This window comes from Elephas maximus, chromosome 7 (genome assembly GCF_024166365.1).
Source record: "Elephas maximus indicus isolate mEleMax1 chromosome 7, mEleMax1 primary haplotype, whole genome shotgun sequence".
NCBI lineage: Eukaryota > Metazoa > Chordata > Mammalia > Proboscidea > Elephantidae > Elephas > Elephas maximus.
In genome coordinates, this window is record NC_064825.1 from 32333448 (window position 1) to 32350636 (window position 17189).

A 17189-nucleotide genomic window follows, 5' to 3' on the forward strand; every position below is an offset into this window, starting at 1 on the left:
TCTAGCATTTTTTACAAGAGCGCTTTAATTCAGATACTTGTAAGAGTTACTCTATCAAATGGCATCATCTTCTTGGAAATACGGGACTGGAGGAAACTGTCAGAAGGCTGAGCAAAAACTGCAAGGTAAGCATTAATATGTTCTACCTGAAAGGGGGTGGGGGTGGAGGTCCACCATGTATTAGATTACAGTTTCGAAAATGAACTTGAACATCACTTTGAGTTAAAGTGAGATCAGGCTTTTATGGCCTTGCTCTATTGCCTGAGCCTTTTATAAACGGCTCTGTGACAACAAGCTGTGATAATCATCTTTTTCCATGAGGAGGGGCTGCTTTTCTTCAGGGAGCTGCTTTCTCCTGTGACGACACAGCAGGCTGGCGAGTCTCCCCAGCACAGCAGTGAGGACAGCCCCTACCACAGCTGCCCCAAGGAGCCATTGCCAGATCTGACTGGCTTGTTCCAAGTAGGACTTAATGTAGTCTTGAAAGGAGTCTGGTTCTGAAATAGAAAAACATTTCAATGTTTTTACTTTGTCATTGTTATTCAGCAGCATCATCAATCTTTATCATTATTATTATTGCATAGTAGTTTGGAGTCAGACAGCTGGGTTTCAATGCCAGCTTTGCTCTTTACTAGCTGTAAAATCTTGGGAAAATCACACCTTAATACCCATAACGTTCAGTTTCTTCTTCAGCAAAACAGGAAAACAATACCACCTTGTTGCAATGTGTTCAAGTTTATAGTTAATACCTGTAGTTATCACACTGCTTGTATATAGTATGCACTGAATTAAATATGAATTATTATATTCACAGTTCTTTCTGCAGATCTTATAAAAATCTGATCATCTATAGGACCGTTCAGTAATCCAGTCTTCAATTATTTAACAAGCATGAATGCACTGAAATACTGGTAAATGCTCTGGAATCTTAGGATGCTTCCAAGAACCCCCAGGACGTTAGAATGGTTTCTGTATTCGTAGAGGTCACAATTTAAAATCCCCACATAACAGATTTCAACCAATAATATTTTTAACTAATTCTGAGCAAATAATAATTTTTAACATTCTGATTGTTTGTAAAGCTTCAAATTGCCTATGAAGATGCCATTGGGAAGATACAATAACCCTGACTACCACTGCCCATAAGAACCTTTCTATCTCTGAACTCACCTAGCTTTGATAATCTGAAACATGCACTACGGACATAATGTATCTTCTGGCCCTGGTGGTTCAGTGGTTATACACTCGGCTGCTAAGAGAAAGATCTGCAGTTCAAACCCACCACCCACTTTGTAGGAGAAAGATGTGGCAATCAACTTCCATAAAGATTACAGCCTTGGAAACTCCGTGGGGCAGTTCTGTTCTGTCCTACAGCATTGCTATGAGTTGGAATCTACTCAACAGCAATGGGTTTTAGTTTGAGCAGTTAAATTAGAGAGAAGTTTAACATTTCAATGTATACAATCTAGAACCTATTTAGGAAATACAAGTTTTGAGTTAATGAAGACAATACTATAATTATAGAATCATTTAGGGAACTCTATAAGATTTGAGTAAATCAAAAAGTCTTCACTTAACCTTTGTTCAATATGAACAGATAGATTCTCTATAAAAGAGCAATTTATTTATAGCAGCTTTATAAAAGAGCAATTTATTTACAGAAAATGGTCTACAAAAGAGCAATTTTTGATACAAATGGAAAGAAGAGTGCATCTTGGGCCTACCTTGCAGGAAATTATGGCTATATGACTAAGTCTTGAGTAGAAGTAATATGTGTAACTTTTGGGCTGTGTCAGGCTGTTTCCTCTCATCACTCGTATTTGTTTTTGAATTAGAAGTCCTAGCCAGTGCAACAAATTAGTAAAGAAAAGCCATACAGATCAGAATGGAAAAAACAAAACGGTCCCTATTTGCAAATGATATGATCATTTATATAGAAAAATCACAAGTAACTTACAAAAAGAAACCCTTCTAGTACTAATAAAAGTCTGTAAGGTTACAGGGTAGAAGGCAAACACAAAAATCAAATATATTTCTATATACTGGTGGCAAATATGTGGGCAGTAAAAATTAAAATACAATACTATTGACAATTGCACAAAAATTTTTTTTTTGGTGTAAAAAAACAAAGCATGTATGGGACTTGCATGCTTAAAACTTATACAACTCTAATGCAAGAAATCAAAGAAGATTTAAATAAATGGAGAAACATTCTGTGTTCATGGATGTCAGTTAAGATGTCAGTTCTTCCCATATTGATATACAAGTTTAAGGCAATTCCTTTCAAAAGCCCAGAAGAATCAGTCTACCTGATTTAAGATTCCTGGTGGTGCAGTGGTTAAGAGATCTGCTGCTAACCAAAAGGTCGGAAGTTCGAATCTGTCAGCCACTCCTTGGAAACTCCATGGGGCAGTTCTACTCTGTCCTATAGGGTCACTATGAATTGAAATCAACTCATTGCAATGGTTATGGTTACATAATAATCCAGATGGTGTGGAAGAATAGACACGTAAACCAATAGGACAGAATAGCAAACACAGAAATAGACCCACAAAAATATGCCAAAATGATTTTTGACAAAGGTGCAAAATCAATTCATTGTAGGTGAAATTGCCCTTTCAATAAATGGTACTCGAACAACTGGATTTCCATAGGCAAAATAGTAAAAATCAACCTAAACATCAGACATTATGCAAAAAGTTAACTTATATTGCACCACAAACTTTAATGTATAATGTAAAACTATAAAAATTTTAGAACAACAACAACAAAAAAAGGAAAGTCCTTAGGATCTAGGGACAGGCCAAAAGTTCTTGGACAACACCAAAACCATAACCCATAAAAGGAAAAAATGGATAAATTGGACTTCATCGAAATTAGAGGCTTTTGTTATGTTAAAGACCCCATTAAGATGATGAAAAGGCAAACTATAAGTGGGAGAAAATATTTGCAAATCGTTATCTAGCAAATGACTAGCATCTAAAATATGTAAAGAACTTTCAAAACTCAGTAGTAAAAAAATAAAATCCAATTAGAGAAATATACAAAAGACATGAACAGACAACTCACTGATGAGGATTACGGACAGTAAATAAGCACATGAAAAGATGTTCAACATCATTAGCCACGAGGGAAATGCACATTGAAAGCACAATGAGATATCACTGTACACAGATCAGAATAGGAACACCACCAATGCTGGTGAGAAAGCAGAGAAACTGGATTGCTTACATATTGCTGGTGGGACTATAAAATTATACAGTTGTTCTGCAACACAGTTTGGCAGTTTCTTTAAAAAACTTAAATGTGCAATTACCATAAAAAAAAAAAAACCATAAAGCCCAGCAATTGCACTCCTAGGCATTAATCACGTAGAAAGGCGAACTTACGTTCACACAAAAACTTGTACAAATAGTCAGAGCAGCTTCATTCCTGATAGTCAAGAAATGGAAATTACTCACATGACCTTCAATGGGTGAATGGTTAAAGAAACTGTTGTACATCTGTATCGTGAAATACTACTCAGAAATAAAAAAGAACTATTGATACAACTTTAATGAATCTCCAAAGAATTATGCCAAGTGAAAAAAGGCACATACCATTCTTGGAATGACAAAATTTTAGGAATGGAGAACAGATTAGTGGTTGCTTGAGGTTGAGGAAGGAGGGGTGGTATTCAAGAGAGGTGGGTGTGGCTATAAAAGGGAAACATGTTCTGTATCTTGGCTGTTATCAATGTCAATATCCTGGTCACGATATCGTACTACAGTTTTGAAAATTGCTACTGTTGGGATAAGCTGGGTAAAGGGCATATGGGATCTCTGTATTGTTTCTTACAATTGCATGATGATCTAGAATTTTGAGAGCTACCATCTCAAATAAAAAAGTTTAATTTTAAAGAAAAAAAAAGAGTATGTCTTTTCCCTTCTTTTTTTTTTCCTTATGCTACTTACAATGTAGATACAGTATCCCTGTGCCATCACAGACCATGTGGTCCAGGGCAAACCCTAGGGATTGTGGAGCTACAAGTATTGAGCAGCTCTGGTTTCTGAAATTATGGAGCTGATATTTGATTACATACCATACCCAGGCTGCTATTTGAGCAAGTTTTATCTCCTCAACTGCCATGAGCAATTTGAACAATAAACAAACTTCTAACTTAAGTCAAGGAAATTTGAACCTGTGTCTTAGTTAACATATGTCCCCATCCCTACCTCCCCACCCCACTGATGCAGGAACTGTAATATTCTTTCATGACCCTGTTCCTAGGGTATAATTGATTAGTACATGTGTGGGCTCTGACGGAGCCCTAGTGGCTCAGTGGTTAAACATTCAGCTGCTAATCAAAAGGTCTGCAGTTCGAATCCACCAGCTACTCCTTGAAAACCTTAATGGGGCAGTTCTACTTTGTCTTATAGGGTTGCTGTGAGTCGGAATCAACTCGATGGCAATAGTTTTTTTTTGGCTCCTGACATGTGATGGGCTAATCAGAATCATTATTTAAAATTTACTGTGCTGGATTTGAAAGCGAGCAGACTCAGTAGCTGAGTACAGAAATAGAATGAGACAAGAGCTAGAGAAAGGGAGTCTTTAGTGCCTTTAGTTCCCTGGCTCCTGCTGTTCCTAAGGCTCAGTCGTATCTTAGTCTTTCCACAGTTTGAATATTCATCCTTTCCATAGATTTTGTAAGCCAACAAATTTCCTTTTTATCTAATCTCATTCCTACGAAGTTTCTGTCGTTTGTACTTCAGAAGTCCTAATTATCTTGTAAAAGTTAACAATCTCCCTACTGCAGAGAAACATAAGAAGACTCTCAACGAGATGGACTGACACAGTGGCTGCAACAGCGGGCTCAAGCATAACAATGGTCATGAGAATGGCACAGGACTGGGCAGCGTTTAGTTCTGTTGTACATGGGGTCGCTATGAGTCAGAACCGACTCGATGACACCTAACAACAAGAACAACAACAGCAGAGAAATGTAGAATAAATACCATAAGGTGCTCTGGAATTACCATTGTATGTAAATTTAATATGGAATAGAAATGAGATCCAGAAACCAAGGAAATAAAGAATATTTTCTTAGTAAACTATCTTGAATAAGGAAGACCAAAGAAGAATTGATGCCTTTGAATTATGATATTGGTGAAGCGTATTGAATATACCATGGATTGCCAGAAGAGCGAACAAATCTGTCTTGGAAGGAGTACAGCCAGAATGCTCCTTAGAGATGAGGATGGCGAGGCTTTGTCTTGTGTAATTTGGACATGTTATCAGAAGAGACCAGTCCCTAAAGAAAGACATCATGCTTGTTAAGGTAGAGGGTCAGTGAAAAAGAGGAAGACCCTCAACAAGGTGGATTGACACAGTGGGTGCAACAATGGGCTCAAGCATAGCAGTGACTGTGAAGATGGCGCAGGACCCAGCAGTGTTGCGTTCTGTTGTACATAGAGTTGTTATGAAACTGAACTGACTGGATGGCATCTAGCAAACACAACAAACTATCCTGGGAAGAATGGGTAGCAACATGAAGTAAAATTTAAAAGAGTTGCACCATTCACCATTATTCAGAAGAATAAAAGCAAAATTGTTCGATTATTTTTAATCAGGAGAATCTGTTAAAACTAATTTTATATCAATGCCTGATATTCAAAGAAGACAAAAGTGACGCCTCCTTGGCTTAAGCAGGGGCAGTAGGGCTTGTCCATTTTTCCTGCTATTGTTTCTTCTCCTGTCCCTGGCACTGTCTTTTTGCCAGTCGTCACTAAAACACCTCTAAAACTCTTAGACTCTATTAAGCATGATTTTGAACAATACTACAATACAATGTTTCTTTGAACCAGGAAGGGGCAATAATTCCAAAGGATTAACATTATAAAATATAATGAAAAAGACCTACAGCTTTGAATAACATTAATTTAAATCCAAAAAATGAAATCTAGCAAAGCTAAAATAAAAAGGAAATCAAAAGAGTGTGAAAAATTATTTCCATTATACATAAAACTTGTAGTAATTTTAAAATTATTTTGAAAATGAGACTACAAATGCTTCGCTGTTGGCTTCAATCTGTAATATATTTATAGTACCTAGCAGAGTGCAGGCCACATACAGGTTGCTTAATAAATATTATTTCCTTTACTGTTTGAGGCCCAGCTCAGGCTCAAGTGCTTTCACAATTTTTCAATACCACTTCTACATCTCTTTCTGTTCTCCAGTCTCTCATTATTTCTCTGCTTCAGTTCATTTAAAAAGAAAAGAGGAAAGAAAAAAAAAAAAACAGTTGCTGTCACGTCAGTTCCAGCTCATTGTGACCACACGTGCAGAGCAGGTCCCAGCTCATTGTGACCACACGTGCGGAGCAGGTCCCAGCTCCTGGTGGCCACACGTGCGGAGCAGGTCCCAGCTCCTGGTGGCCACATGTGCAGAGCAGAACTGTGCTTCTGGCTGTGACTTTTTGGAAGCAGATCACCAGGCCTTTCTTCTGAGGCACTTCTAGGTGGGTTCAAACCACCAACCTTTCGGTTAGTAGCCACAAGCTTAACCAACTAAGCAACCCATTCCAAATGGTCTTGATTTTTGCTTTTGCCAAAGGACTGTTTTCTTTGAAATCTGTGTGTATTTCTCAATGCCTTCATATCAAAATTCAAGCGCTTTTTTCTCAACTGTCTGCTTTTGAACACCAAAATACAGCTTTTTATTCTTCCTTAATGTCATCATTTTTTTCCTATTATCTGCACCTACATAAAGTGCCATTTCCCTTGTTGCTCACTGTCTAGGGAATATTCATATAATCTTCTGCTTGCCTTTGTCATTTCCAAAGTGCATCGCATGCCTTATTACCCACACGATAGACACGTGAGGTAGTTAAGGATCATTGCCCAAATTTAATGAATTAGATATTTGCAACTTTGAAGCTTTGCCAGTAATGATTAAACTGGGCAATATATGTATAGCCTTGGCAGAATGTCTAGTACATAGTAAGCAACTTGTTATTCCCGTAATTATTTCATTGATCTATCAACCAGCTTTCAACAAAAAAGTTTCTCTCTCAAACTGGCTTTGATCATTGGCTCAGCTCCCTCTTCTGGATTCTCAATTTCTTTCTTTGCTTCCTGTGACATTTGGCACATTTGCCCATGTATCATCATTTTTTTATCATCATTATTTGTTGCCAGTTGCTGTTGAGTTGATTCTAACTCATGGTGACTTCATCTGTGTCAGAGTAGAACGATGCTGCAGTGGATTTTCAGTGGCTGTATTTTTGGAAGCAGATCATCAAGGCTTTCTTCTGAGACATCTCTGGCATCTGACTGCTTCGTTTGCATCACCCAGGGATCCCATAATTATTTGTTGCATGTCTTATTTTTATGGCTCAATCACAAGTGCTTGAGAGTAGGCATTGTGCTGTATCATTTGTTTTATCTTTTGTTCTATTCATGCATTCACTCATTAAAAAAAAAATATATATATATATATGTATATATTAGCTGAGACACACAACAGGCCAGCCGGTGGTCTAGGCATTGAAGATGAAAAGATAAACAAGACAAAGTCCCTTCCCTGAAAGAAATAATAACTGGAAAAGAATGTAGACTGGAAAACAGATTATTTCTATAATAATGTTGTCCTAACAAAAATATGTAAAAGATACAATGGAATCATGGGGAAAGGACCTCTTAAGCCTGCCAAGGGAGTCAGGGAAGGCATCCCAGAAGATTATTCCACTGAATAGAAGAACAAGTTAGAACTTGCGGGTGTGAAGTTGATGGTAAGCCGTCTCAGGCAGAAGGAACTGCACGCACACAGGTGTATTACATAGCCAGGACAGCAGCTAGTGAACAAATCCATAAATGACAGAACACTCAGCAAATCCCATCTGCAGAACGAAACACTCTAGTAACTGTGCCCATGGTCTCCTCTCTCATTTTTTAATTCAAATTTCAGGTCTTTTTAATAGAAAGAAGGATGCTCTCAACAGAGAAAGTACCATACAGAAAGCAGGAAGGCACAGACCCTCTTTATCAGAGCTTTTTGGTCCCACCTTTTAATCAGTTATGCATGCAACAAAATAACCTACTCGTTTTTTCAAAACATCAGCAGATTCAATTATAAGAGAAAATGTTTGACAAATATCAGACAGCAGAAGCTTTTTTTTTTTTACAGAAAACCCACCCACTGCCGTGAAAACACTTTAGTTATAAACGTGAACAATTAAATGATGAATAATGAACCACTTGAACTAAATTATATCAAGAAATTTTAAAGCATTTTTTTTTTTTTTAGTAAGCCAAAAGTTTAGCAAGGAATACAAACAAATTTTAAACTCCTTGAAAGTAAAACAGAAGCAAAAATATAGAACAATTCAAAGAATAGAAAATAATATTTGTTGTGGCTTATTTGGAAGTCATATCTCTCTAAATTTAACTTTGCAAATTCACAGCTGGATAAAAATTACTGTAGACAGATTAAACATTTCAAATAAAGTTCATTTCTTTTAATTAGAAATAAGAACCTTCAGGCCTTCTCTGACCCTACTCTCATGTAATGGTTTTTGTCATCTTTTTAGTAAAACACACCATTTGGTTGCTAGGGAGGGAACAATTTGCAGAAAGAATATAAGGGCTAAAAGGAATCCTCTCTTCTGTGGAGTAGTAGAGAGAGAATTCGTCGGATTCTGTATTTGCCACTTACAAGCTTTGTGACTTTGAATTAGTCGCTTACCTTTCTGACTCTCAGTTTACTTAATATGTAAAATAGAATAAAAATTACTACCTCACACGGTTGTGTGACGATTAAGATAACAATTTATATGCTGATGTCTTTAACATTAGTATCTCCAGGCTGGAGCTCTTCTCTGAATTTCAGACTTCTATACCCGGCTGCCCACGGATGTCTTCATCCTGGTGCCTCCTATCACCCAGTCTCACCATATACCATGTAGAACCGTGGTCATCCCTCCATGTCTATCCCTGCTCCTCTTGCCCCTCTCTCAGTGAACAGAACCACCATCCCCCAGTCACACAGGCAAAACAGGTTAGAGGTAATCCCTAACAGCATTCTTCCTCGTCAATATACAAGTCATTTGCAAATTCTGTAAATTTTACCTTCAAAATACTATAAAATTTTCCATGCTTCCCGACATCACTGACTACCACCAGCACCGCTATCCAAACCACATTCACCTCTCTCCTCAGCTCTTGCAATGGTGTTTTCACCGACCTTCCTGCATCTGCTTTGCAACCACTACAAAACTTTCTACACACTACGGCAACAACAGTCTTTTGAAAACTCAAACTCGGCCACTATCTATCTGTTTAAAACTCATCATTGGCTTCCACTGTTCTAACAATATGACCAAAATCCATAATCAAAGCTTTGTAGGGTCTAGCCTCAGCCTCCCATTCTTCTTGCCATATTGGCACCTGCTGTTTCTTCTGAAATATGCATTCTTAAAATGCTTGGCTGCTAACTGAAAGTTTGGAGGTTTGGGTCTACCCAGAGGCTCCTCGGAAGAAAGGCCTGGTAATCTACTTCCCAAAAATCGGCTATTGAAAACCCTCTGGAGCACAGTTCTGCTCTGACCCAAACAGGGTTGCCATGAGTCAGAGCCTTCTCAGTGGCAACTGGTTAACTGGTATCTTTCCTTTTCAACTAGTTAATTCTGCCTGTCATACTGATGTCCTCTGAAATGTTACCTCGTCGACCCTTAGAGGTAGGCATGTCTATAGAAAAATGAGTAATTATGTAAGTAATTGTTTAAGGTTTCTTTGTTCCATTAGGATGTAAGCTCCATAATCACAGAGATTATGCTGATTATCACGTGTCCATAGTTTCTAACACAATGCCTTATTCAAAGTAGTCATTCAACAAATGTATGTAGAAAGAAAAAATAAAATCACCTAGAAAAATACCTAGCATGGTAGGAGACTTGAAAAATGTTTTTAAATTCATACCTAAAAATGAACTAGTTCTTGAGAGGAATAGAATTTTTCTATCAGGCTTCATCTATATTAAAGTTTACTGCCTTTCTTAATGCACCTTACTTGCACTCAGATTGACTCAGTGGTTTTACTCCATACCAGGTAACGTTTGAAACTTGGAATAGAGAGGCCTGTGAAATACTAATCTGGATTTAAAAGGTTTGGGATAACATTGTAGAAACACAAGATTTTGTACTCTTTTAAATTTGTCACACTAGATTCAGCAATTTATCTGAAAGAAATTGAACTGTACCTGAATCCCGTAGGTAGCTATAGTCATAGCCGAGCTCTCTGGATGAAATAAAGAAATCACCATTTCTGTAGAGAGGTATAAAAGGAACCATGTAGGATTCCCGGTTATGTCCAATGGGTGCATTAGCTTCTGGATAAACTTCTTGAAGAGGATGGTATCTTCGGAGCCACTGTTCAAAAATACTACAGAAGAAAGGGTTATGCAGATCCAGAAATAAATTGTTTATAAAAGAAATATTGGAAATTCTTAATGTTAAATAACAAAAAAAAAAATTTTTTTTAATAACAAAAAAAAATAACAAGGCATATCTTAAAGTCCTTAAGACATGGAAAGACGGTAAATATACTCTTCACACTCTGAAAATATTGTGTAAAGCACTAATTCGTGCTGTCAGACCCTGAAGAAACTCACTCAATTGAAGGAAATATTACAGGACAACTTTGAAAAAGGAATTTCTTGAGAGATGAGTGAAACTTACCTGATAAGTTTAGATTCTTCAGAATTCAGCAGAACAAGAGTAATTACTGGTTGAGTGATAGTTAAATATGTTTCTTGTCCCAAAAAATTCAACCCAGAGAAAGAAAACACAAAAACTGAATTGGAGTTAATTCTGGTATTTGATCATTTCTTTTGCAGGGGAAAATTCATTTATTTTAACCCTCGTGCTATATTTGGTGAAGTGTATGTGTATTGAGTTTTGGAAGGCAGAGCTCACCTCTTATGATAAAACGAAACAAAACAAAAATCCCTTGCCATCGAGTCGATTCTAATTCATGATGACCCCATGTGTACAGAGTAGAATTGCTCTATAGGGTCTTATTAGCTGTAATCTTTACAGATCACTGAACCTGTCTCCCATGGCTCTGTGGGAAGGGCTTGAAACTGCCACCCTTTAGGGTACTGGTTGAGTGCAAACTATTTGTGCCTCCACAGAGACCCTACACCTCTCATGGCAGAAGACAAAAATAAAAATACTGGGTTTCTCAACTTTCCCTGAAGGGAGATTATGATGATATGATAAATATTCAGCCAAGCAGAAATACCCATATAAGAATTTGAAACAGGGGAAAGTGTCACAAAGAAGCCAGAACAATGGAAAACCACTCCAGTAATGGGCAATGGAAGAAGAAGCTTCCTGGTCACCTGACTGGAAGAGATCCATATTTGTGCCTATTCCCAAGAAAGATGATCCAACTGAATGCAGAAATTATAGAACAATATATATTATTATTAATATCACATGCAAGCAAAATTTTGCTGAAGATCATTCAAAAGCGGCTGCAGCAGTATATCGACAGGGAACTGCCAGAAGTTCAGGCCAGATTCAGAACAGGAAGGGGAACCAGGGATATCACTGCTGATGTCAGATGGATCCTGGCTTAAAGCACAGAGTACCAGGATGTTTGCCTGTGTTTTATTGTCTATGCAAAGGCATTGGACTGTGTGGATCATAACGAATTATGGATAACATTGCAGAGAATGGGAATTCTGGAACACTTAATTGTGCTCATGAGGAACTTTTACATAGATCAAGAGGCAGTTGTTCAGACAGAACAAGGGGATACTGATTGGTTTAAAGTCAGGCAAGGTGTGTGTCAGAGTTGTATCCTTTCACCATACCTATTCAATCTGTATGCTGAGCAAATAATCTGAGAAGCTGGACTATATGAAGAAGAACGGGGCATCAGGACTGGATGAAGACTCATTAAGAACCTGCATTATGCAAATGATACAACCTTGCTTGCTGAAAGTGAAGAGGACTTTAAGCACTTACTAATGAAGATCAAGGACCACAGCCTCCAGTATGGATTACACCTCAACACAAAGAAGACAAAAGTCCTCACAACTGGACCAGTAAGCAACATCATGATAAATGGAGAAAAGATTGAAGTTGTCAAAGATTTCATTTTACTTGGATCCACAATCAACAGCCATGGAAGCAGCAGTCAAGAAATCAAAGGACACATTGCATTGGGCAAATCTGCTGCAAAGGACCTCCTTAAAGTGTTGAAAAGGAAAGATATCACCTTGAAGACTAAGGTGCTCTTGACCCAAGCCTTGGTATTTTCAATCACATCATATGCATGTGAAAGCCAGACAATGTATAAGGAAGACTGAACTAGAATTGATGCCTTTGAAGAATATTGAATATACTATGGACTGCCAAAAGAACAAACAAATCTGTCTTGGAAGAGGTACAACCAGAGTGCTGCTTAGAAGCAAGGATGGAGAGACTGCATCTTACATACTTTGGACATGTTGTCAGGAGGGATCTGTCCCTGGAGAAGGACATCATGCTTGGTAAAGTACAGGGTCAGGGGAAAAGAGGAAGACATTCAATGAGGTGGATTGACACAGCAGCCGCAACAATAGGCTGAAGCATAACTATTTTGAGGATGGCGTAGGACCAGGAAGTGTTTCATTCTGTTGTGCATAGGGTTGCAATGAGTCGGAACTGACTCAACGGCATGTAACAACAACAATGGGCAATAGCAGTTGCTGTAAAAAGATACGGTTTTCAGGGGCAACAGAGGTAACCACTGACCAGGGGCATCCTATGTTCTATGGTATGGTTTTGGTGGAAGTCTTGGCTGCTTCCCCACTCCTTGTTCCTGCCTGTTTCTGAACCAATTTCTCTGTGATTCTGTGAGCCATCAAATATCCTCTCAGCAAATTCTTTACGTGTTTAAATCAACTAGAGTTAGTTTCTGTTGCATGAAATTAAAGGCCTTACTGGTGCAGAAGATAAAAAATTAAAGGATCGAAAATATCCAGAATGTACTAAGAATGCAGTAGAAACTCAAGTTGCAGGAGAACATATAGCTGGTTGTTAACAAAGAGAATGGCTTTCACTGATAGGCCATATAAGGTAGAGGAAAGAACACTAAATAGAAAGTTAAAGAACTCAGTTTGAGGCCTAGCTCTGCTGTTTAATAGAATGACTATAAGAAAGTTACTGAACTACTTGGAACTCAGCCTCCTCACCTTAAAATGGGTGTAATAATATCTGACCTACTTGTTTCAGAACGCGTAATCCAACGTGATAATTTTTATGGAAGTACTGAATAAGAAAGCTATTGTTGATTACTTGCTGTCAAGTTGATTCTGAATCATGGTGACCTATGTGTGTCATAGTAGAACTGTGCTCCATAGAGCTTTCAGTGGTCGATTTTTTGGAAGTAGGTGCTGGATCTTTCTTCTGAGGCGTTTCTGGATGGACTCAAACCTCCATCTTTTCGGTTAGTAGCCAAGCATGTTAACTGTTTCTACTACCCAGGGACTCAAACTGTTGTTATTTACTAGTAAAACTTAAGCCAAGAGGTAAAAGGTTAGTGTATAGTTAAAAGAGTGTTATCTAAAAAGAAAAGTGATAATGGTTCAAAATTTTTTTTAGAAGAAACGTTTTCAACATTTTGAAAGAAGAGAGCAAGGAAGCCTGATGACAGCAGTGAAGATTATTTTCTCCATGAATGAAAACAATTTTATTTTCTTAGAGAATCTCTGTATTAAACACTGGTTGTGGTCAAAGTCGGCTTTATTTTTGTGAATTAGCTGGTCTCTGGTCCATGAATACTAAATACTCATTATAGGATTTCAGTTATTAAACATGTTTATTGAGTACCTCATATAGGTCAAGTATTGGAGAAGCATAACCAAAACCAAAAACCAAACCCAGTGCCGTCAAGTCAATACCGACTCATAGCGACCTTATAGGACAGAGAAGAACTGCCCCATAGAGTTTCCAAGGAGCGCCTGGTGGATTTGAACTGCTGACCCTTTGGTTAGCAGCCATAGCACTTAACCACTACGCCACCAGGGTTTCCCTGGAAAAACATAGACCTGTGTAAAAACCTCAGTTTCATTGATTGTGACAAGGACAATTGGTAAAACATTTCTTGATCTATTTGATTTTCCTTTTCTTCATCTGCAAAATGGGAATAATACATCTTAAGGGCATTGAGAGGATTAATTAAAATAACGTAAGTTACATAGTGAAGTGCTTGATAAATGGTAAGCAGAAGCGATTATCTTCACTCCAGCCTTTCTCTCTCTTCTTCCTCTCCTCATTATTATTGTTCTACTTTAAGAACTTCACAACTGGTGGAAGATATAAGGTATGCTATAATAGAGATGCCAAAGCTATGCATATTTGAGTTGGGTTTTTAAGGATGTTTATTATTCTGTTAAAAATGGGAGAGGAGAGTATTCAAGAAAATTGGATGTTTGGTTTTTCTCTGCTTCCGTTTCCTGGACTGAAGAAATTAGGAATTGGCTTAATAAACAAACCCCACATGTCACTGAAGTTCTATAAATTTATGAATTGATCTTTTGTTTTAATGTCTACAATTCTCTTCACGAGAGTGCTACTTGTTCATTACATACAATGCAAAAAACACAAACAAGCAAAAGGGAGAAAAGAAAAAAGAATCCCACGCAATCGTTCCATATTTTTGTTATATCTAATTTTTAAAATATGCATATATAACATTTACATATACATTTTAAGAATTGTATGGCAAATAATGTTTTATAAGACATTTTATTTGTACTAAACAATGTGTTTTTAACTGGCAAATCTATTTTTTAAGGAGAAGGAGGCTCTATGATAATTAGTCCCTCCCCAGTCCTGTTAAACTTTGACTGATTTAGCAACAGCCCAATACACAAAGAGCCACTAGATAAGGGCTTGAGGCAAAAATTGTACCTTCTGTCAAATGAGAAAAATTACCGCTATTGTTCAATTTGTAAATAATCTTGTTTCTGCCAAGAAATAAACATTCTTTACCTAGGTTGGACAAGGACATCAATTCTTAGCACCAAAAGATTTAATGTATGAAACCATTAATGTGCTCACCCACCTTATCAACCTTTTAAAATGAAGGTATTAATCTTGATTAAATTCTTCATCAGTGGTTCTCATCTCCAGTTAATTTCATCAAACTATGTCTAGAATGGCTCCCATCAGAATACTAATGTTTAACTTAGATAATCACACTGACATTTTGAAAAAAATTATCATCTTGTCAAAAATTCATTTAAACTGTACCTAGACATTTTTCTGGAAGCCTGAGCAACAATGAAATACACAATAGAGGAATTAGAAAAAGGTAAGGATGATCACAGACAGAAACACGAAGAGATATGTTTTATAGGTAAAATTAACATAGGTCTCCTGGTTTCAGCTCTGATGTATAAAGACCCTGGTCACTTCTATCCTTACAACCACCACAAAAAAAAAAAAAGAAAGGAAAATAAGCCATTTTTTTTTTTTTTTTTTTTGGACTCACCAGAGAATTGAAGTCTCAGGGCAAATTACAGCCCAAAATTTGGAGAGACAGGTGTATCCAGATAGACACAGATGAAATCTGCTTAACAGGGGCAGAAGCAGCTGGATCCACAAACTGGTAGGAACACTTGAGTGGTAACTTTTACAAATGAGTGAAGACTGAATACAGACTTGTGATGATTGTTGCAAACTCTTGTGGGCTGCAGTCTTGTGTGTGTGTGTGGAGGGGGGGTGGTTCCTACACATGCATAGGTTTTACCTCCAAGAACCCCACCGAATTCTCACACTAAAGATTGCAAAACATGCCTAGAACCTTATTCAAAACAGAGCCCTACAATCCAGGGGAAAAGAATTTTCCAGAGCCTGTTCCCACCTGGAAGAAGGGGATTCCTCCCACTCCAGCCTCTTTCAGCCTTTCCGTTTCACCAAAGATGGGTGTGGGGTGGGGTGGGGGCATAGGCCACACAGGTCAGGGATTCAAAGAAATAGACTGCGAATGGTGCAGTCAGACAAGAAGTTGTAGAGGGGGGCACTACGTTACAGGAGAAACACTTGTGAAAGTCATAGACCCAAGACACAGGTCAAATAAGACTGAGATTAAATCAGAATTTTATAGAACACTCTTTCCTCTACACTTCAGCAACGGAACTCCAGTAAAATATCTATAATTACGGCTCAAAATGCTGCAAGATACAGACTCTGAGGAGGTACTCACAGAACGCAAAGTCAAGAGCAGAGACAAAAATAAAGCCACTAGGGAAATCCGAAGCCTCCCTGGTAAATCAGTGGTTAAATGATTGGCTGCTAACCAAAAGGCTGGCAGTTTAAATCCACCGTCCACTCCTTGGGAACCCTATGGGGCAGTTCTACTCTGTCCAAAGTGTCACTATGAGTCAGAATCAACTTGACTGTAGTGAATTTTGGTTTCAGTACCTATAGCCACCACAAGCATTGAACACAGCTCAAGCCCTTGCCAGATTAACATAAATTCTTACGATAAAGACTTATTGCATCCATTCCTACTACCTGATAAAACATGTCTGGTTTCAATAAGTAATGCTAAGGCAAAAATTGTACCTTTGATCAAATGAGGAAAAAAAGAAAGCAAACACAGTCTGAAGAGACAAAGCAATCATTAGAACCCAACTTAGATATGGCGCAGTTGCTGGAAATATCAAACAGGAAATTTAAAATAACTATGAGTAATACGTTAAGGGCTCTGATAGAAAACACAGACAACATGCAAGAACAGGTGGATAATGTAAGCAAAGAGATGTAAATGCTAAGAAAAAAAATTGAGGGAAATTGTAGAAATAAAAAACTCTAGACATGGGTGTTGCCATGAGTCAGAACTGTCTCCATGGCAAAAGGGTTGGTTTTGGTTTGATGTGGTTATCCATGCAGTAAAACTGAAGGGTGTGGTGTCACAGAAGACTCTGAATTTTCTGCCTTATACTGATTGACAAGACATTTTTATCCCTGGAAATATAGATCACTGGAGAAGAAGTGGTGCCTGAGGGAGGAAAGTAAATACTATGATTCTGGATCTGCAGAGCTTGGGATGCTTTTGAGACATCACAGTGGAGATGGTCAGGTAGGCAGCTAGATATTTGGATCTGGGTTTCAGAGCAGGATTTACTCTGGAAATATAAATTGAGAAGATATTAGC

General features: G+C 37.8%; 1 protein-coding gene across 1 annotated transcript in view; it reads right to left on the reverse strand.

Annotated features, from left to right (window-relative positions):
- Nucleotides 1-270: 270 nt before the first annotated feature.
- TYR (tyrosinase) overlaps nucleotides 271-17189 on the reverse strand; it is a 103190-nt gene continuing 86271 nt past the window's right edge. The window contains exons 4-5 of the mRNA XM_049889572.1: nucleotides 10234-10415; nucleotides 271-497 (exon numbers count right to left, since the gene is read on the reverse strand). Of these exons, the coding sequence (XP_049745529.1) occupies nucleotides 271-497; nucleotides 10234-10415 (409 nt within the window). The remainder of the gene's footprint in view (nucleotides 498-10233; nucleotides 10416-17189) is intronic.